Below are 21,754 nucleotides of genomic sequence, written 5' to 3' on the forward strand. Positions count from 1 at the left end.
AAGCACTATGGTAGTCATTTTTAGTAATGCCAAAATAAGCAAGACAGTCACCGCCATCAAGGACTCTAGAGTATAAGGTGAACTAAGAAGTGGTGCATAAATTACTAAAATATACAGAGTACATAAAGGAAATACGAGAAGAGAAAAAAAACACCATTAATTAAGGACATTTTAGTACGTCAGAGGCAGTCACATATATTGACTCACATATATTAACAGCCCTTTCAAAACTTCCAGGTAAGCTGAGGGAGGACAGGTAACTTGTTCAAGGTCATTCAAGCTAGAAAGTGTATACTGGCTTTTGTCCCCAACCCAGGTTCCAAAGCCTACCCTCCTTTCAGGACATCATTGCTAAGAGGGAGATCCAAGGAGGAGTGGAAGGGGATTAAGTTATGAACGGATACTCCTAACTGCGGTGGAGGCAACAAAGAGATCAGAAAAGCTGTTTGGGGCGGCTTGTGAGGTGGGCCTTGAAGGATGAATCGGAGATTGGCCGGGCCGATGTGGGGAAAAGGGAGCGACTTTGAGCGAAAGAAGTACTGAGAGCTGCTGGCTCATCTCCCAGTTCTTCGACTGGAGGAGTCGATCTGGGTTGAAAAACTAACGTCCGGTGGGTCTTTTCCTTTGGGCTTTTCATCAGTCACCAACTTCGCCGTTAGGAATATATTATTTTTGTAACTTGAAAAATCTCAATGTTTTAAAAGCGACCACTGAGTCCCTTGCACGGTGGGCGGAATCCTGCCGGCACCCCTGGCACACCCCCTCTTTCCGAGCTCCTCAGCCACGCCACCACCTGGGGAGCGTTCGTCCCCGAGGAAGGGCGCTCACCCTCGTGGGCTTCTCGCCTGCGGGAGCCGGGGTCCGAGGCAGGGTCCAGGCCGGGGTAGCCCGGGCAGAGGCGCGCGGGCCCAGCGGGGGCGGGGCGGCGCGCGGGGCGGGGCCGCGAGCGCACCTGCCCGGGGCGGCGGGGCTCGCGGCGTCTGCGCGGACCGACGTGCCCCCCCCCGCTCCCGCCTTGCCGTGTGTTTACGTGGAGACGAAGATGGCGGCGGCGGTGACGGCGTTGCCCGTGCGGCTGAGGACGGTCAGCCAGTGAGCGCGGAGACTGGTTCCACGCCGGGCGGGGGGGAGCGCCAGGCCCGGCCCTGCTCCTTAGGCGGCGGATCTTGCGGTCCCACCTCTATCGGAATCGACCTTTCCTTTTTACCCCCGACCCTCTCCCTGTCTTCCCCCAGCTTTCCCTTCAGAGGCCATGGAGGACGAGGAGAGACAGAAGAAACTGGAGGCCGGCAAAGCGAAGGTAAGAGAGCCGGAGGCTGTTGGGCCCGCGGTGGGAGGTGGTGGCTGGAAAGGGGTGGGAGAGGGCCTGGCAAACGGAGATCGCAGGAGCTCGGTTCCCTGCCCGGGAGGGAGGGGCTGCAGGACCTGAATTTTCCCCTTGCCCTCTACTCTCCTTTTTCCAATTGAAAAAGCCTGGTGGTGTTACTACCTAGCAGATGATACTTCCGTGATGATTGGGTGGTGTGGCTTCTTTCTTGTGAATGCTCAAATAAAACCCTTCCTTTACCGTATAGCTATAAGCTGGTATTTATTGGTTCTAAATCTCCAGCCTTTCGCTGTTTTAGGGAGTTTCCTGGGTAGTGCAGGCATTGTGCTTTTCAGGGTGGGGATTTAGGGCTTTTCTTTATTTGGTGGGGGATTTGTACGCCGATCATCAGCTTAGCTTTCTCTGGTGGCACGCTGGCACTGTTGTGTGTGTGATTGGCCTGTGACAGCTGCCTTAGCGGTGGCTTGAGTGTGCCACAAGTGCCAGCTGTGAAGTTCGCCTTAGGGGCGTTTTAGAAGCATAGCTTTATATGTTTGTGTTTGGAGGTCTTTGTCATGGCATGCGCTTTTGTATTGTGTGGAATGTTAGTGCAGTCTGTGAATGGAACGGCGGGGGACGAAAGGTACCGTATTCTAAGCCATCTATGGAATTCCTGCTTCAAATAATTGAATTGTTATATATGTCTCAGAGAGTCCCTATTTTATGCCTGCGTGAAAGAAAAACTGTAAAGCAAACAGTACAAGACTATAAGCAGGTATTACTCACTGGGCTTCGTGAAAAATTTGATATAGACAAGGTATAAATTAAATAGCGTACTTCTTTTAAAAATTACATATTCGAGCATATCTTCTAGCTGGTCTCAAAGGCCCCCTTCCTCCGTTATGACGACGTTACCTTTTATAGATTATATTCTGCCTTATTAGAGATAATTGTTAGCAATCATACTTGGACCACGATTAAATTATAATATAGTTAACTGTTTTTCTTTCTTCCTCTCCTTTGCTCCCTCCAAATAAAACAAAGGAGGCGGGCTCCATGATTTCAGTAATCATTGAAGGGCCATACTGTAGAGATGCCACAGTAGATGCTCAACACAAGTTTCTTAGATGAGTATGCATATAAACTAGCTTCATATTTCTGAAGTACAGTTGGCTTTCCCATAAGTCCCTTCTATCTAAGATCAAAGCTTGAGTGCTTTTATATTACCTGGTAGATTATTACTTTAAAATCTGTAAATGGTGGAAAAGGGGAAGCAAGACCTCTTCAGAAGCCCAAAGTTGATTATATTTCTGTAACCTGAGGGTCTGAGCAAGCTCTGAATCCAAGAAGGTGGAGGTAAAGTGTGTGCCTCCTTTGGAAACCATTGATCTTCTAGTTAGACATTTTGTTTCTTAATTCAGAGTTTGTATTGCCTGTCCCCAGAAGTATGTTTCCTAAAGATAATGCATGAAGCAGTCCTACAAAATATTCTTTACTTTGGATGATACATATCATATCAGAGGATTTATTTAAATTGACTTGGCCAAAAAAAAATTCTATTTTCTTTGTGTGTATGTGTGTTTTTGTCTGTCCTTCAAAACTCTGCCTTTGGGGTGAAAATTTTTTTCTTTTGATATTCACTTTTATTGTAGAAGATTATCGTTTTCTAGAGTTGAGCCCAATTTTTCTAGTCAGAAATAAATCTGTCAGATTTATAAGGCAAGATATGTTTGCTGGAACATTAGCTGTACAATCTAAAAACACTGGAAACAACACTCAAAGAGAATATTAGAATAATTATTTTCTAAACCGTATCATGTAAGTGCAATGGAATATTATGCAGTCACTAAGATTATGAAGACCAATATGAATATGAGAAATAGAATGAAAATTGCATCATTAAAATTAGTGTATACATTATTCCATTTGTTTAAACTTGTGTGCTTTTAGATTAAGACTTAAAAAATTTGTAAAGTCATTCAGCAAACCTTTGTTGAACTGTTTTATACCAAAAGTTGGAAATTCAGAGGTGGTGTCAGTCTCTTTTCTCAAGTTGCTCACAGTTTAGTGGGAGAGACTAGACACTGGGTAGTAAGTACAATGAGAGAGGAGGTACAGTAGGATTTGGGGTGAATTTTTTTCATTTGTAAAAGTGCATTAAATACTGCTACCTTGTTTTTGAGACTACAAAGAAGGCTCTTGATGTTAAGGCAGCCAATCATGGTGCCTACCATATAAAATACTTGCTTAATGAATGAATGAGCAGAATGACTATAGTCGTTTGTAGGTACTACTTTACTAGAATATTGTAATTTAATAGCAGTAATCCAGAATTCTCTTAATTGAAAGTCTGTTATTGCTGGCATCAGAAATCACTTAAACTGATCATTTCTTTTTTTTTTTTAGATTTATTAATTTATTTATTTCACAGAGAGAGACAGCAAGAGCCGGAACGCAAGCAGGGGGAGTGGGAGAGGGAGAAGCAGGCTTCCCGCAGAGCAGGGAGCCCGATGTGGGGCTCGATCCCAGGACCCTGGGATCATGACCTGAGCTGAAGGCAGATGCTTAACGACTGAGCCACCCAGGCGCCCCTAAACTGATAATTTGTAAAACTTATTTAGAAACTTGGCTTTCTGAATGTCTTATTTGTTCATTGAACTTAAATATTGTATTTGATAATCTGATTTTATGAACCATAACTTTTTAATTTTTTTCGTGGTGTTTGGTAAGCTGATCATTGAAAAATTTCCTTTCTGTATCTAGATTTTATAAATGATTATTTTTTATGGCTTGTTTGCAGTACAGTATGCTTTATAAAATAGCAACCAAAATCTGCAATGATAGAATAAATTCTGGTATATGTAGCCATTAAGATAGTGCTATAAAGACTTTTTGAGTTGGGAAAATGTCCACAAATAATGTCAGGTTAATAAAAATGTTATCATATAAAGTATATGTACATATATATGAAGACACCTGGAAAAAATGCACTAAGATGTAAATGATGGCTATCTCTGGGTGCTGGGTTATTGGCAATTTTAATTTTCTTTACACTTTAGTATTCTCCAAATTCTCTATAATATTTCTTTTAGGATCAGTAAAAAAATGCTTAAAAATCATTTTTAAATACAGTAAAAGCTTATCAAATACAGCAGGATGAAGAACTCATCCTACTGTATGGTTATTATAGAGAATAAAAAAATGAGGCACAGAAAAGGTAGGTTTCCTAAAGGCCCTCACTTTGGTATAGTTCTGCAACTAATTCTTAATTCCAGTGTTGCTTATATTACATAGTTGGGAGAGCCTGTATTATTAGACTTGCATAGACTTCTTTTCCGTTTTGTAATTCTTTTTTCCTTTTTGTCTGTTCTCAATGCCATGGTCATACTTGTCTTGCCTTGCTCCATCTCATCTGCCTCTTTCCCTAATTTGCTGTTTGAGATTTGCTGTGACTACAAAACTCAGTGAGTTTGATAGAATGGTTTATAAAAATCAGAGCCAGTGGAGGCCAGTGAGTGGGCTTTATGATAGTTCAGTTTTTCTACTTGTTGGTTTTTTGGTTGCTGTTGAGTCCTCAGCTACTTCCTCAGTGTTAATATAGCAAGAAGCCTGACCCATGGAGATGTGAGACATTACTGCATTATTAAGTAAATATTTTCAGAGCTGGGCTAATCCCATTTACAAGGTGCTGATGGGGATGGCACTACATAGGCTGTCTTTGTGTTAAACTACTTTTAAATGACTTCATTTTTCTCCAAGTGAAATTATTTACACTGTTATATAAAGGAAGTATTGTAATATTAGTGAACAAAATTAGAGGACAGTTGGGTATTTAGTATTAATTAATGTTACTACTATAAATTCACATTGGGTATACTTAACATTCTATTCATGTAGCAGAATTCAGTAAAACCAAAGTTTTGTACCAGCTATTCAGCATTGTATATATTTGGCATTATTTGTTGAATAATCATTAAAAATTTTGCCTATTGCATTCAGTTAATTAGTAATTATATGATTTTTATTTGTTTAATGAGCATTTTCAGTTTGAAAAGCAGTGCCAGTTGTATGCAAAAAAGGACAGGACTCTATGCAAGCTGTGTATTAGGTTATTGATAGCTGGACTTTTCAATTACTGTTTATACTCTGATAGACAAAGTTACTTATGGTGCATAATTGTTCTTTGCGTATTTCAGATACACTACACCACCACTAAGAAAGTTGCTCTTCATTCTTGTTTCTTTAAAACTTTCTAGTTGTTTGTGTGTGTGTGTGTGTGTTTTTGTTTTGTTTTGAGTAAGGTCTACGTGGGGCTTGAACTCACAACCTCAGGATCAAGAGTTGCATGCTCTGCCACTGAGCCAGCCCGGCACCCCAAAAACCTTGTAGTTTTTTATTCCTTATGTGTCATAGCTTACTTAGCTTCAGAGTGGATACAGCAGTTTGATACCTTTATCGTCATTTTTTTCCATCATCATTTATTCTAACCGTTGTGCATTGTGACTTAAAAATTAATTCATGACCTTCAGGCTTTGTTGAAAAACAAAACAAGACATGTTTTTTAGATTATGAGCCTTAAGAGGGATAATATGGAGAAAAGTATGGGCAGAATAGTCTTTTTAAAGTGAATAGTGAAGAAAGGTTTCTAAAGCAAATCCAAGAAGTGGCAGGAAGTGGGTGAAAGAGTGGTAAGATCTAATGAAGAGAGACTTACCAAAGAGGTCTGTGGTGTCCCATCAGTGAAAGTGAAAGTTGAATGAGCACATGGAAGAGAGGAAGTGAAAAAGATAGGATATATCCAAGTGGCTAGAATATGACAAGATTGGGCAGGAATTATTTTTAAACAAAAATACCTCTTACCTTTATATATAAGGTTTGTAGGAAGAGATAAACTATGACTGTAAAATACCTATTATAGGCTACTAATTATTGAAATGTAAGTAAATTTCTAATATGGAACTAGAAAATTTTCTCATGGTAAATTGTTAAACATTAAATGATAAGGAACATTATTTAAATTTTTTTATGATTCCACTAAAGTTGAAATTAGTCATCGTATTTCATTGGTTAGCATCTCTTTAAAACTTTAATTTGGAAAAACTTCAAAAAAATTTTAATTTTATTTATTTATTTGACAGAGACACAGCGAGAGAGGGAACACAAGCAGGGGGAGTGGGAGAGAGGGAACACAAGCAGGGGGAGTGGGAGAGGGAGAAGCAGGCTTCCCGCTGAGCAGGAACCCTGATGCGGGGCTCGATCCCAGGACCCTGGGACTATGACCTGAGCCGAAGGCAGACGCTTAACGACTGAGCCACCGAGGCGCCCCAAAACTTCAAAATTTTAAAAAGTTTATTTATAGAGGTTGTTTTGCATCTGGGGTATATATGTGTGAGAATTTGTAATACAGCTATTTGGCATACTAGAAAAGACACTAGGACTTTGGAAACATTTATTTGCTTATTCAGCTGACATTTTTGAACGCCTACAGCTGCAACTATGGACTTTTACTTAGCAAGCATTTATATAAATTATCACAAATTCTGTGCTTTATTGTCTATGGGCATAATCCTGTTGCAGGACATGAATCTCAAGAGGTGTTTTGGAGAACAAATGAGATAGTGATTGAGAACTTAAGTTCTGGTGCGAGATACAAAGAAGCTATGATTTTTAAAATTGAGATGAAATTCACCTAACAAAAATTAATCATCTAAAAATGAACAATTCAGTAACATTTAGTAAATACACATTTCGCAACCACTGATTCCATTTAGTTCCAAAACATTTTTATCATCCCAGAATAAAACCTATATATTAAGCAGATAGTCTTCATTCCCTCCTTCCCCCAGTCCCCAGCTACCACGTCTGCTTTCTGTTTCTATGAGTGTACCTATTCCAGATATTTATTACAAATGGAATCCTATAATATTTGATCCTTACTGTCTGGCTCTTTTCATCCATGCATCCATACTTCATTCCCTTTTATGGCTGAATAATATTCCATCGTATGTAACATTTACTGCACTTGATGGGCATTTGAGTTGTTTCCGCTATTTGGCTATTATGAATAGCGCTACTGTGAACGTTCACATGTAAGTATCTGAGTACCTGTTTTCATTTCTCTTGGAATTGCTGGATCATGTGTTTTTTGAGGAACTGCCAAACTGGATTTCCACAGCATCTGTAACATTTTACATGTCCACCAGCAGTGTATGAAGGTTTCAGTTCCAGTTTCTCCATATACTCACCAACACTTATTGTTTTCTGTTTTTTTATTATAGCTGTTCTAGTGGGTGGAAAGTGGTATCTCCTTGTGTTTTGATTTGTGATTCCCTAATGACTGAGGATGTTGAGCATCTTTTCATATACTTTCTGGCCATTTGTCTATTTTCAGAGAAATGTCTATTTAAGTCCTTTGCTCATTTTTTAATTGGGTTGTTGCCAATTGCTATATAATATTAGCTATTGTATGTATTTTTTCTATATGCAAGGAGAGAGTGAGAATACATGTGCTCAGGCAGATAGGAGAGAGGGGTAGACAGAGAGAACCATACATCTCAGTAGGATTATCTTCCATTTGCTTTTTTTTTTTAAAAGACTTCTAGGCTCTTCCAAAATTTAAACTCTTGCTTTGAATAATAGGTTCTAGGTGAATTGATTAGAGCATGATACAGAAGTTTGAGTTCTCTGTGGGCCATTGAGTCATTTCATTCCATGACCAGCTGTTTTACAAGAGCATGCAGTTGGTCAAAGGGACACCTGTTGGATTTTTGGCTTGGACATTACCAAACCATTTTCACTGTGGTAACAAAATAACCTAGTCTTGTTCAGTAACAAAAAGGCCTGTCATTTTCATATGTGAACACAGTATTTCACTAGTATAACATATTTTTGTTTTGACTTTTAAGGGATCATTTCTTAAAGCCCCCAAAGATATTATTTTGACTTGTAAAAACTACACTAAACTTTACTATTCAAAATCCTAATCTATAAAGATTCGAATTTGTAAATTGTATTGATTGAATAGGTTCTCTGGTTTACAGTTCTCTGAAAAACAGGGTGTAAAATCACTTTCTTGCTCTCCCCTTTTTTTTCTTCTCTTGATACTGAACACACTACAAAATTCCTTATTCACTAAGAATCATTTATTATGGGCTCTGTGATTAAGCTGTATTTATTCCTCAGGAGTTTCACTTTTACTCAAGTTGATGTTGTCTTATTGTTTCCCCAGGGAAGATAGATAGGGTTAGGGACCAATTATAACTAAAAATACTTGTTCTCTATCAAAAATCAAATTTAACGTATGAAAGTATATGAGGGTGATACAGGGAATTGCGATGTACTTAGGGCAATGATCCCAGTTAATTACCACACCATTTATGGTCTGTTGACTGTTATGTATATGTTGATTTCTTAAGTCAAATAGGTACATACTCTAAAGGGAAAGGTAATAGAAACTGTTTAAAAACTGCATTAGCAAGTATCTGCTGGAAGTTTATATATGAAATAATGGGTTTTGGCTAAAAGTTATAGAAACTATTTTCTATTCATAGACAACTTAAAAATATTGGAAATATTTTTATGTAAAATCTTTTACATTTATCAAGTTAGTATTTAAATTTTGGTTTGCATAAATTCCTTTTGTAATGAAAATACATGTCTGATCATTTTTACTCAGTGACTTCCCTGTAATAAGGGAACTCTCATTTTTCCACTTCAACCAATAGCAATTTTTATAATAGAGTTTGAGAAGAAAAGATAATTTGGGATGGAGATATATATATATTAGTTGAGAAGAGTATATATTTTAAAATTCAAAGGGTAAAATCCAATGTAGGTAATTTTAATAGGCCTCATGTTTTTATTTATTTATGTATGTATTTATTAGCGAGAACGAGCAGAGCAAGCTGGAGAGAACATGAGTGGCAGGGGAGGGGTAGAGGGAGAGGGAGAAGCAGGCTCCCAGCTGAGCAGGGAGCCCCCTGCAGGGCTCCATCCAGTCAGAGGACTCTGGGATCATGATCTGGGCCAAAGGCAGACAGGCAGACACTTAACCAGTTGAGCCACCCAGGTGCCCCAGTAGGCCTCAGGGTTTTAATCTTAAGACAGAAGAGTCTATATGTAGTCTTTTTTCCTTTAGGATTTGGATTTAAACTTTTTTAATGTTCTAGAGTTCTTTTCTATCTCATGTGCAATCATATTTCAGAGGCGTAGTAGTTTATACCTATTCAGAAGGCATCTCAGTTGAAAACTAAAATCCTTTGAAGTATTGTGCGACTATTTTCCTAGGTCCTGCAAGCTTGTAACCCAATCCCATTCGTTTGTTTGTTTTTTAAAATTCAAAATCTGTCTCATACTTAGCCTTTTTCTTCTCATTCTAACACCATTCACTACCCAGTGAAACCAGGCCCACTTTACCTCACCTTCTATTTGGTTTCCCTGACACTCTCCTTAACCTTTCAGATCCAGCCAGTTACCACATTCTGCTAATTTTACCTTCTAAATATTTCTTGATTTATCCACACTTCTGTTCCTACCTTATCGCTCACATGGGCAGTGGGAAGTTTGACGGTGGAAGAAAGAATATGAATTCGATAGTAATAGTAGCTACCAGTTCTGGAGCACTTTCTAATGCTAGGCATTATGCTAAGGGTTTTATTTATTACCTCATTTAATCCTTATAACTGTTCTAAGAGCTGTGGATACTGTTGCTATCCCTGTTTTATAGGTGGGAAAACTGGAGAGGTTAAGTGATTTGCATGTCATAGTGGCAGGGCAATGATTTAAACCTAGTTGTCTGACCAAAGAGATTGTGTTCTTAACTTCAATCCTACATAGGCTCTTAGATCTTTGATCAGTGTTTAGGAGGTAGGTTTGAGAGGCCTTGGTAATTGGTTGTAAAGGGTAAGGAAGATGCTATGGTCTGAATGTTTGTGTTTCCCCAAAATTCGTATGTTGAGATCCTAACCTCCAACGTCATAGTATTAGGAGGTGGGGCCTTTGGGAGGTAATTAGATCGTGAGGGCGGAGCCCTCATGAATGTGATTAGTTCCCTTCCAAAAAATATTTCTTGCCTCTTCCATCATGTGAGGTTACAGCAAAGAGATGACCACCTATGAACTAGAAAGTGGGCTCTCGCCGGATCCTAAATCTTCTGGCCCCTAATCTTAGACTTTAGCTTCCAGAACTGTGAGAAATAAATTTCTTTATATACTACTAAGTCTATAATATTTTATTATAGCAGCCCAAACAGGCTAAGGCAAGAGTTGACTCTAGTTTTCTGACTTGAGCAACTGTAAGGAGGTAGGTGCTAGTCTCTGAGATAAGGAAGATGAACGTATTTGGGGGAAGAGAAGAGTTTGAATGAAATGGATATCTGAGATAGGAAATGTGGGCATATTTGGAGGGAAACAAATATTTGAGTAAGATGAAAATGAGTTTTGTTTTGGATATGTTGAGTTGGAGGTCCTTATAGGACATCCTAGAGGAATGGTCCAGTGTAAAATTGAATGTGTCTGGAGCTGAAGACAGAAGCCCATGCTAGAGATAAATATTTGGTTTAAAGATACTAGCAACACTCTGGAAGTGAGAAGTTTAGTCAGGAAGAAGACTAATGCAGACTTGAGAGTTGAATCCTGTAGAAGCACCTGTGTTTGTTTGCTTTTGTAGAAGCACCCATGTTTAAAAGGCAGGTGAAGAAGTATCTGCAAAGAACACTGAAACATAAACTGTTCACAAAGCTAGAAGACAATGATGTCTGTGAAACTGAGGGAAGACAGAGTTTCAAGTAAGGAGGAGTACCACTAGTCAAAAATGAGAAATCAAGTGTGATGGAGACTTGAAAAGTGACCATTAGCTTTAGCAGCCATTGGTCAGAAAGGGAAATGTAGATTCCAGTTTAGGGAATGAATGGGAATCAGGAAAAGGTGGTGTATGCTACCTAATTTTTCAAAGTTGTTGTTGTGAAAAGCAGTATAATTGTAGTGGTAATGAGCTTAGACTAGACGAGACCATCTGGAATCAAATCATGGCTCTGCCATTTTTAGCTTTGTGACTTGAGGCAAGTTACTTAACCTCTCTGTGCCCCTGCTCCCCATCTGGAAGATGAGAATAATAATAGTACCTGCCTTGGGGTTATTATGAGAATTCAGCTAATACTTATAAAGCACTTAGAATATTGTCAGACTATGAAAAGTGTTCAAGAAGTATTAACCATCATCATTATCCTTTTCATGCTGGAGCATAGGGGATCAAGCTACATAGCAGAAAACTAGATTGGAGAAATAGTCTGGGATCAGATAATGAGAAGCCATATGTACTCTTTAAAATAGTATGGATTTTATCCTAAAAGTAGCAGAAAACTGTTAAAAGAATATATATTTGATATGTTTAACCTTTGAAGAGGTTATTCCTTTCCAAAGAATATATCCCATGGTCAAGTAGGTATGCTGCCACCCGGTGGCAGTTCTGTTATTGCTATATAGATGAAGCAGTTAAACCATTTTTTAAAAGATTATAAAATATTGATTTGATTAATACAGCTAAATGTAAATCAAATAGCCAAATTCAAGTAAGGCTTTTTTCTTTTATTTTTTTAAGATTTATTTATTTGAGAGAGTATGTGAGCAGGGGGAGAGGCAGAGGGAGACAGAAAGGGAGAGAGAATCTCTAGCAGACTCCCTCCTGAGTGTGTGTGTGTGGGGGGGATGGGCAACATGGGGCTTGATCCCACGACCCTGGGATGGTGACCTGAGCCCAGGCAGCCTGGGCTTTTTTATTTTCAAAAGCCTAGTATTATTTAAGTGAAGGAAAGAAGATAGAGGGTTATTATAAAGATAGATTTCAAAGGAAGGTAAATGAAATATAGTTGGGCCTCATGGGAAACTGAAAAGGCATTTGGAATCAGTGCTGTTCTCTACATCATCTGTTATCTTTCACAATATCTGATACTCCTCTTGTTGTAGATCAGCTTCCTTTGCGTGTACATCAGTTTACACATGACCAGAAATTATGAGTCCCCACATCTGTTCTATTTAATGAAGTTGTTTCTCACTATATACACTTTAAGAAAAGAAGGAGGAGAGAAAATTTATTTAAGTAGTGGAAGCCTGTCTATTCATAGAATAAGCATCTAGGCTAGCGGTTCCCAAACTGCAGCACAACAGAAGCACTTGGGAAGCTTCAAACAATTTTGAATCCTAGGTCACACTTCATCCCGAAATCAGAATATCTGAGGTGGAGCCAGGACTTACTTTTTGTTTTGTTTTTTAGAGAGAGTGAGTGAGTGCAGGGGTGGGGGTGGGGGAGAGGGAGCCGACAACCCTGAAATCACGACCTGAGCTGAAATCAAGAGTCAGACGCCCAACCGACTGAGCCACCCAGGCGCCCCTGGACTCACTATTTTTTTTAAAGATTTATTCATTTGGTGGGGGGTAGGGGCATAGGGAGAGAATGTTCAAGCAGACTGCATGCTGAGCACAGAGCCCGACGTGGGGCTCAGACTCACGAACCATGAGATCACAGCCTGAGTCAAAACCAAGAGTTGGACACTTAACCAACTGAGCTACCCAGGCACCCCAAGACTCATTATTTTTTGAAAGATCCTCAATATGTAGTAGAGTTACTGATCCAGTAACATCATCACTATGTGTGATTCTGCAACACTGAGTGATTGTATATCATGAACTGTCATATGCCAGCTACTTTCCTTTGTGTGCAGCTGAAGAAGTAGGGATGATATATGTCAGCAGGAAAACAGCAGAGAAAAGTATTTGAGTCTGCAACATGACTAGTAGGTTTATCATGTAAATTGTACTTTATGGTTGATTTTAGGGATATTTATAGATTTATATGATTATTGTATCGTGCATGTAAGATGCATCTCCCCTCTGTTGTCTTTCTGGACATCTTTCTTGCCTCCTTGTTCCCTAATTCTAGAAGAATTGAATTGACTCACTTTTTTTTTTTTTTTAAGATTTTATTTATTTATTTGAGAGAGAGGATGAGAGGAGAGAGGACATGAGAGGGGGGAGGGTCAGAGGGAGAAGCAGACTCCCCGCCGAGCAGGGAGCCCGATGCAGGACTCGATCCCGGGACTCCAGGATCATGACCCGAGCCGAAGGCAGTCGCCCAACCAACTGAGCCACCCAGGCGCCCAATTGACTCACCTCTTTTCTCAAACTAGAGCAGCAGGAGAGACCCGGGTGTCATGGATGGTAGGAGCACTGGCTAATTTCCTCAGAAGAAAGTTCTGCATACTTTAGAAATACCTAAATTAATTATGTTTCACTTACAAGAGGATAAATATAAAATGTATAGGTAAGGGATGCCTGGGTGGCTCAGTTAATTCTTGGTCTCAGCTCAAGTCTTGATCTCAGGGTCATGAGTTCAAGCCCCACACCCAGTGTGGAACCTACTTAAAAAATGTATAGGTAGGGTAAATGATAAAAAAAAAAAAAACAAAAAAAACCTACCTTTATACTTACTACCCAGCTTAAGAAATAAGCAATTCAAATACATTTGAAAATCTAATCCCAGCCACTTGACACCTCAGGTAGCTACAGTTCTGAATTTTATTTATCATTGCTTTGCTTTTCTGTATCACATATATATACATAAGCAGTTTGTTGGTTTTCCTGTTTTTGAACTTAATGGTATCATGTTGCAAGCGGTCTTTAGTGATTTGCTTTATGTTCAATGTTATGTAAAGAGTGTTCACTCCTGCATAGTATTCCATTATTGGAATTTGCCCCAGTACCAGTGAGCATTTGGGTTGTTTCCAGTTTTTTTGTTGTTACAAACATTGCTGCTGTGTTAGCTTTTGTCCATCTTCTGATGCACAGCACGTGCCAAGGGCTTAGATTTGTGCAGAGATTGTGATCGCAAGGTCTATCAGTTCTTGGGGAGTAGTGACTGTGTGAGGGAATGAGATAGGAAGAGGAAATGAAGCGAAAAACAAACTGGTATTTGTGTGTTTATTATATACCTCATTACATCACATAAATGATCTCTGACAGATGTCCTTTAGAGCTGTTGATGGACACTGGATACCTGACAGGATGGGCCTTTGAACTGACCAGCTGTAGCAGTTCTTCCATTATTAAATTGAGAATTCCTGCAAAAGGAAGATACATGTATCAGAAGGAATAATAGTTTATAACCTGTGGCTTGTGAATGAAACCTCAAGTGATAAACTGGCATATATTTATGTTGCTGAGAGAGATAGTATTTGTTACAGCTATATCTTGGTTTAAGGATTCTTCTTTATAAGAGATGTACACTGCTTTTATTTATTTTTAAGGAGATTAAGCTTCATAATATGGAGAGACTAGATAAGATTGGGGCAGAGTGCCATTATTCTCACTGTTCCTTGTTAATAACTGAGGTGACAGTGAAATGAAACAGGTAGATGGCATGTGAACAGTGAAGATGTAATGACCTGTCAGTGTTGGCAGTTATGCTTATGAGGTTTGGTAACCGTGTCTGGAGAGGCTGATGAAAGTGGCGAGGTCCCAGGACAGCATATTCCTGGGGCTCTGCCTTCTCTCTGCTTTTTGGAATGAGATTTGTGGTAGATGTGTATTATGTCCTTTAAAAAAATGGTGATATTAACTTATAAGTCCATGATAATTTTTATTAGCGAATATTCTTTACAGAATATTCTTTACAGATCTGAGGGGAAGGAGGCAGTGAAGATTTTTCAGAGAAGAAAACAATCACTCATAGTCTCAACCCACAAATAATCACTATTAGTTTGTTGATTCTTTGTTTCTGTGTATATTTTTAAACTTAACTTGAATCATACTCTGTGCAATTTTGGCTTCTTTTCCCCAGACTTTATGTTGAAAGCATTTTCTCACATTAAGTTTTTTTTGAAAACATTATTTTTGACAGTTACATTGTATGGTTATGCAATAATGTAACCATAGAACTGATGTGTCATCTTTTAAGAAAAATTATTTATTTTAAATAATCTCTACACCCAGTGTGGGGCTCGAACTCACAACCCCATGATCAAGAGTCACATGCTCTTCTGACTGAGCCAGACAGGCACCCCATTTTTTTAAAAAGAAACTATGCAGATGTTCTGAAATTCTGAGGAGTAATACCTAGAATTATTGTTTGGTGGTGCCTCTTTTTATAAAAAATAAATTATCAGGGCGCCTGGGTGGCTCAGTTGGTTAAGCGACTGCCTTTGGCTCAGGTCATGATCCTGGAGTCCTGGGATTGAGTCCCGCATCGGGCTCCCTGCTCGGCAGGGAGTCTGCTTCTCCCTCTGACCCTCCTCCCTGTCATGCTCTCTGTCTCTCATTCTCTCTCTCTCAGATAAATAAAATCTTAAAAAAAAAATTATCTTTTTTTATTCAACAAATATTCATTGAGAACCTATGTGCAGGCACTCTTCTAGACTTAGAGTATTATGTAGGCTTTGATTCTGATTAAAAACCCCTTTCCTCCTGAAGCTTGCTATCTAGTTATTTGTTCTGAAATAAGTTAACTTCATATAATCAGTAACATGAGCCTAAAATAGTATTTTAATTATTTTAAGTACTTAGAAGAGATTTGTTCTAAGCACTATAAAGTAATCATTCTAATTTTTATTGCACATCTGTCTTTTTTCATTTGGGGTCATTTAGTAATAGATACTGTTTATTGATTTTCAAGTAATGGTTTTTGTGTGTTGTTGTTGTTTTTTAAGAGGGAGGGGGGAGGGGCAGAGGGCGAGGGAAAGAGGAAATCCCAGGCAGGTCGCACACCGTGTGCAGAGCCCAACACCGGGCTCAATCCCACAACCCTGAGATCGTGACCTGAGCGAAAACCAAGAGCCAGACGCTTAACCAACTGAGCCACCCAGCCACCCCTCAAGCAACAGTTAGGGAAAAAAAAAAAAAACAACTCTTGTAATGTAAAATTCTAACTTTTCCTCCTTTATAATGGAGAGTAGGAAGAGGAGAAAGGACAAAGAAAAATTGAAAACAGTTCTTCAAGAGAGCCCTTAAAACTGGAAGAAGTCTTTTATTTTTTAACGTTCATTTGTTTGAGAGAGAGAGAGAGTGTGTGTGCGTGCACCGTGCTAGCAGTGTCGATGCAGAGAGAGAATCTTGAGCGATTCCCCGTTGAGCATGGAGCCTAAGGCGGGGCTTGATCTCACGACCCTGAGATCATGACCTGAACTGAAATCAACAGTTGGACACTTAATTGACTGAGCCACCCAGGTGCCCCAAAACTGAAAGAAATCTTAAGAAGTCCTTCTAATCTATCTCTGCATTGTGCAGTTGAAGAAATTGGATTCTGCTGAGGGCAAATGGCTTGTCCAGTATCACAAAGCTAGTTTATTAGACTCTCTTTAGACATAATGATTCAGGATTCTATTATATGTCATCCATATTCTTTTTGAAATACTGTTTTCATTCAACAAATATTTGCATCTACTATGTGCCATACGATGAAATGTGTTAAAATATGCAAAATTAAGATGATTCCTTAGAGTGCAGAATCTCTTTTCTTCTTAAACATGAAGGTGTTCCAAAACCTAATAAAAAATCTACATTGAATGAGATTATAGAATATAAGTAAGACAGATGGCTCAGTAATGTAAAGTTCTGAGGTCTTTTCCGTATCTGATATTTTGGGGGCTATTTGGCACTGTTATTTTCCAACAGTTCGTGATACTGTTGGAAAATATGCTTCAGAGCATCCTTAAAATGTTGCTTTTGTCTTCCTTGCTTTTCAGTTGCCCCACATACAAATTGTCTTTGGGTCAACTGTTGTAATCTTCTTTTTGTTTTCATAGTTAGGCCCCTGGAGTTTTGTTGTAATAGTTTGTACAACATTCTTGTGCAGCATTCATTAAGGAATATTAAAAAGGCTTAAAGGCAGTACTGACAAGTACAAATAGTCACCATAATTAGAATTAATTAGGATTTCTTAAATTTTCTACAGCAAAAAACATAGAAAATGGCTCAACTCACAGCTGTTTTTGGAAACTGGAGCGACTAGATAACATTTTTAAAATATTTTACAATGTTCTCTTTTGGGTGTGTGTGTGTGTGTATTGTTGTTGTTGTGGGTGTTTTTTCCCCAGTTTTGTCAAAAAAGTATTTGTTGGTTTGGTGATTTCATGTATTCATGACTTTGAACTTAGTGTTCTAGAATTTGAAGTATAATGACAAATGAAGGAGAAAAAGGAACTCAATGCATGGAACATAAATTGGTATAATGGGAAAATACTGGATTTGGAGTCGGTGTTCTTACTCTGTTTTGCCACTTAACTGATTATGATCTTAGACAAGTAACTCATATTTGTCTTCAAATCTCAGCTTCATATTCTTTTTTCCAGTAGGGTATTTCCTCACTTCTCCCGACATCCCCAACCAAATTAAATCTTTCCATTGTAGGCTTTCTTTACTACCTATACTTTATCTTCAAGGCATTTTTTTCTCTCTCGAAATGATGTATTTCTGTGTTTTTCTATATTTGTTTAATTTGTTCTTCCGACCTGGATTACAATTCATAGGAGTATGGTGTGTATCTGTTTGATTCATTACTAACTGTACTGCCTTTAGCACAGTGCTGCATACGTGATAGGCAGTCAATAAATATTTTTTAAATAAATAAACTACTTAATACCTGTCCTATGCCAAGTTATTATCCTCACAGATCTAAAACTTCACCACCACACCTCTTATAGAAAGCTGCCTTTGAAAGTCATCAGAGAGGGAGAAAAACCATGAGACTTTTAATTCTAGGAAACAAACTGAGGGTTGCTGGAGGGGAGATGGGTGGGGGGATGGGGTAACTGGGTGATGGCCATTAAGGAGGGCATGAGATGTGATGAGCACTGGGTGTTATACACACTGATGAATTATTGAACTCTACATCTGAAACTAAAGATGGACTATATGTTGGCTAATTGAATTTAAATTAAAAAAAGAAAATTATTTTTAAAAAAGCTGCCTTTGAGAAAATCAGGGTATGAGAAGCTCCCATACCACCTCCTTAAAGATATATAGGAGTACTTTTGATTATGAAATTGTACACTAACTTTTATCTTACTTGCTTCCCACAACTCAGTGATGTAATAGGCTGGCCTTGACTAAAAGATCCTACTTGTAGGACCATGTATTTTGGTTCATGTCTAGCACAGTGCCTGGCACATAGTTAACACTCAGTGAACATTTGATAAACGTTATAATTAGTAGTTTTTTTGAAGTGCCATTATAAAAACTTGGCCTGTTTTTATACAGGATTTTTTAAGTTCCTTGTTTTATTGAGAATGATTACGTATAAGGTTATAAATATTGAACTTAAGGAATAAATTATCAGTCATTTTTGTTTAGTCGTTTATTCATGTTCTGGTCAAAGTAAGATATTTGCTTGAGATTTGAATTAGTTCTGAAAGACAAGTGTATGTGGACATGATATCTTTCCAGTAAATCTTGCAACTATTTCTGTGCCTACATATGTTAACATTTTTATAATTGGCTTCCAAATGACAAACACAGATGGCTGTAGTCTGAATTTTCAGCATGTTTTAGAATAAATGTTTTCCCAGTAATTTAAAGTGTATCATTTCAATATCAGATGATTAGCTAATTAAGTAGAGTTTCTGATTTTTGCTTATCTGCTAGCTTGCCACTTTTCAGATTTAAAATAAAAATAGCTTACATAGGTGTAAGAAATTAGACTTATGATCTTACTCCTCCCACGTTTTTATGAAATGGAACTCTTGCTGAAAAGCTATTCTGGGCATTATATATTTATTTATTTTTAAAATCAAAGTATAATTAACATAGTATTAGTTTCAGATGCGCACTATAATGATTCAACAGTTCTATACCTATACAAGTGTATTCTCATTCACCTTTATCTGTTTCATTCATCTCCGTACCCACCTCCCCTCTATAGTTTCTTCTCTGTATTTAAGAGTCTGGGTTTTTTGTCTCTATTTTCTGTTTGTTTTGTTTTTTAAATTGCACATATGAGTAAAATTATATAGTATTTGTCTTTCTTAGTCTGACTTACTTCACTCAGTATAATGCCCTCCAGGTCTACCCACATTGTCTCAAATGGTATGCTCTCGCTCTTTCTCTCTCTCTCTTTTTTTTTTTTTTTTTGAGAGGGAGAGCGAAGGAGGGAGGGGCAGAAGGAGAAGGAGAGAGAGAATCCCAAGAAGGCTCCACTCTTAGCACGGAGCCTGACACGGGACTTGATCCCACAATCTGAGACCATAACCCAAGCAGAAATCAAGTCAGATGCCCACCTAACTAAGCCACTGGCGCCATCTCATTTTTTATGGCTGTGTAATATTGCATTGTATATTGTACCACATCTTCCTTATCCATTTGTCTATCAGTGAACTGTTAGGTTGCTTCCATATCTTAGCTATAGTAAATAATGCTGCAGTAAACATGGGGGTGTATATATTTTTTAAATTAGTGTTTTCATTTTCTTTGGGTAAATACCTGGTAGTGGAACTACTGGATCAAATGGTAATTCTATTTTCAATTTTTTGAGGAATCTCCATACTGTTTCCCACAGTGGCTGCATCAATATGCATTCCCAGCAGCCATGCATAGGGTTTCCATTTTCTCCACATCCTTAGCAACACTTGTTATTTCTTGTGATTTTGATTTTAGCCATTCTGAAGGAGTAAAGTGATATCTCACTGTGGTTTTGATTTGCATTTCCCTGATGATGAGTGATGTTGAGTAGCTTTTTATGCATCTGTTAGCCATCTATATGTCTTCTTTGAGAAACGTCTATTCAGAACCTCTGTTCATTTTTTAGTCAGATTGGTTTTTTTGGTGCTGAGTTGTATAGTTCTGTATACATTTTTATGAAACAGAACTCTTGCTAAAAAGCTATTGTGGGGCATTCTTTTTGAGAATTAATTTTGTTTTGTTTTGCCTGATGGAGGAAGAGATGGTAAGAGGGATTATTTTGTGTTTTGATTCATTTAATTGCTGATTTTAATTCTAAGACCATGGAACTTTTCTAGATAATAGAATTAGATATGCCTGTTATATCATCTGAATTGTCTGGTTCTATGAAATAATGCTTAAAATAATTTTTTTTAGTGGTAACTTTTCTGTAAAAAGATAAGTTATCTTTTTTTCACTTAACATGTATTTTTTTTAAAAAAAGATTTTATTTACTTATTTGAGAGAGAGAAAGCAGGAGTGGGGGCAGAGGGAGAGGGAGAAGCAGGCTCCCTGCCGAGCTGGGAGCCTGATGCGGGGCTCGACCCCAGGACCCCGAGACCATGACCTCAGCTAAAGGCAGACGCCTAACCAACTGAGCCACGCAGGCGCCCCTCAACATGTATTTTTTTAGTATTGTTCCAGACTTTGAATATATAGCAGTGAACATAACAAAAGTCTTTACCCTCATGCTGTCTACCTTCTGGTTAATTGTTCTGAAAAAATAGTATGACTTTGTATAATCAGTAAAAAGCCTAAAACAATGTCTTGGTAATTTTATGTTCTTAGAAATGATTTGTTCTAAATACCATTCTACTTTTAATTCTACACCATTCTACCAGAAAACCATTCTACTTTTTAATTCTTATTTATTTATTTTAAGTAATCTCTATTCCCAAGTGGGGCTCAAACTCACCACCCCAAGATCAAGAGACACATGCTCCTCTGACTGAGCCAGTCAGGCACCCCGAAAACCATTCTACTTTTTATTCTATATCTATTAATAACTTTTTCATTTGCGTTCATTTAGTAATGGATACTACTGTCTGAGAGGTGTTTTTTAAAAAATCAGACTTTTTAAAATACAGTTTTAGTTTTCTCCTTTGTTATGTATTTGTACATAAAATAAATATTAAATATAAATTATATAACCCTACAAGTTGGAATTTTAAACAGAATATTCATCTTTGTTTTTATACTCTCTGCTCTCTGGGTATATTTTCTAACACAGACAACATGGAATTTTAAGAAGTTTCTGAGGTTGAACTTAAATATCAAGAATGTCATTATTAATGTTTTTCTTGGTTTTGTGTTCTCTCTGTGGGATCTTTTTAAAATGCTGTGCCTAGACTTTTGATTCTATTTTCAGATAATATGTAATAGTGTTTCAGTTGGTTTATTTTTAAGAATGAATTTAGTATCCTCCAAAGTAGTTTAAATGCATTCCAGCAGCTTAATAATGTACAAATAGAGGCAACTGGTCTTGCATCTGTTCCTTAAGCAGACATGAAGTAGGATAACAGGCTAGTTGCTAAATAACTGGGGAAAATTTTTAATGTGATATATTTTTACATTCTACAAGGTCAGTGATTGATTAGATATTTCTGACTTATGAGTTAGATGTCTTTATTAAGTAATCACTACTACATAGCTGTATCCTTTTTTTCATCTGCAACAGACAAAATAAGTATAAAATATGCTGTGTGTTATTCTATAAGTTCTGGTATTTGTCACATATTTTGATAGTTAA

General features: G+C 37.9%; 1 protein-coding gene across 4 annotated transcripts in view; it reads left to right on the plus strand.

Annotated features, from left to right (window-relative positions):
• The first annotated feature begins 1,050 nt into the window (after positions 1 to 1,050).
• Positions 1,051 to 21,754, plus strand: part of AKAP9 (A-kinase anchoring protein 9) — a 156,983-nt gene continuing 136,279 nt past the window's right edge. For 2 of the 4 annotated variants that reach the window (XM_035020530.1, XM_035020529.1), the window contains exon 1: positions 1,051 to 1,300. In XM_035020530.1, coding sequence (XP_034876421.1) covers positions 1,253 to 1,300 — 48 coding nt within the window. In that variant the 5' untranslated portion in view covers positions 1,051 to 1,252. The remainder of the gene's footprint in view (positions 1,301 to 21,754) is intronic. The other 2 variants (XM_035020531.1, XM_035020532.1) reach the window with 1 other exon arrangement.

This window comes from Mirounga leonina, unplaced genomic scaffold, assembly GCF_011800145.1.
Source record: "Mirounga leonina isolate KUSES-001 unplaced genomic scaffold, KU_Mleo_1.0 Mir_174, whole genome shotgun sequence".
Classification (NCBI taxonomy): Eukaryota; Metazoa; Chordata; class Mammalia; order Carnivora; family Phocidae; genus Mirounga; species Mirounga leonina.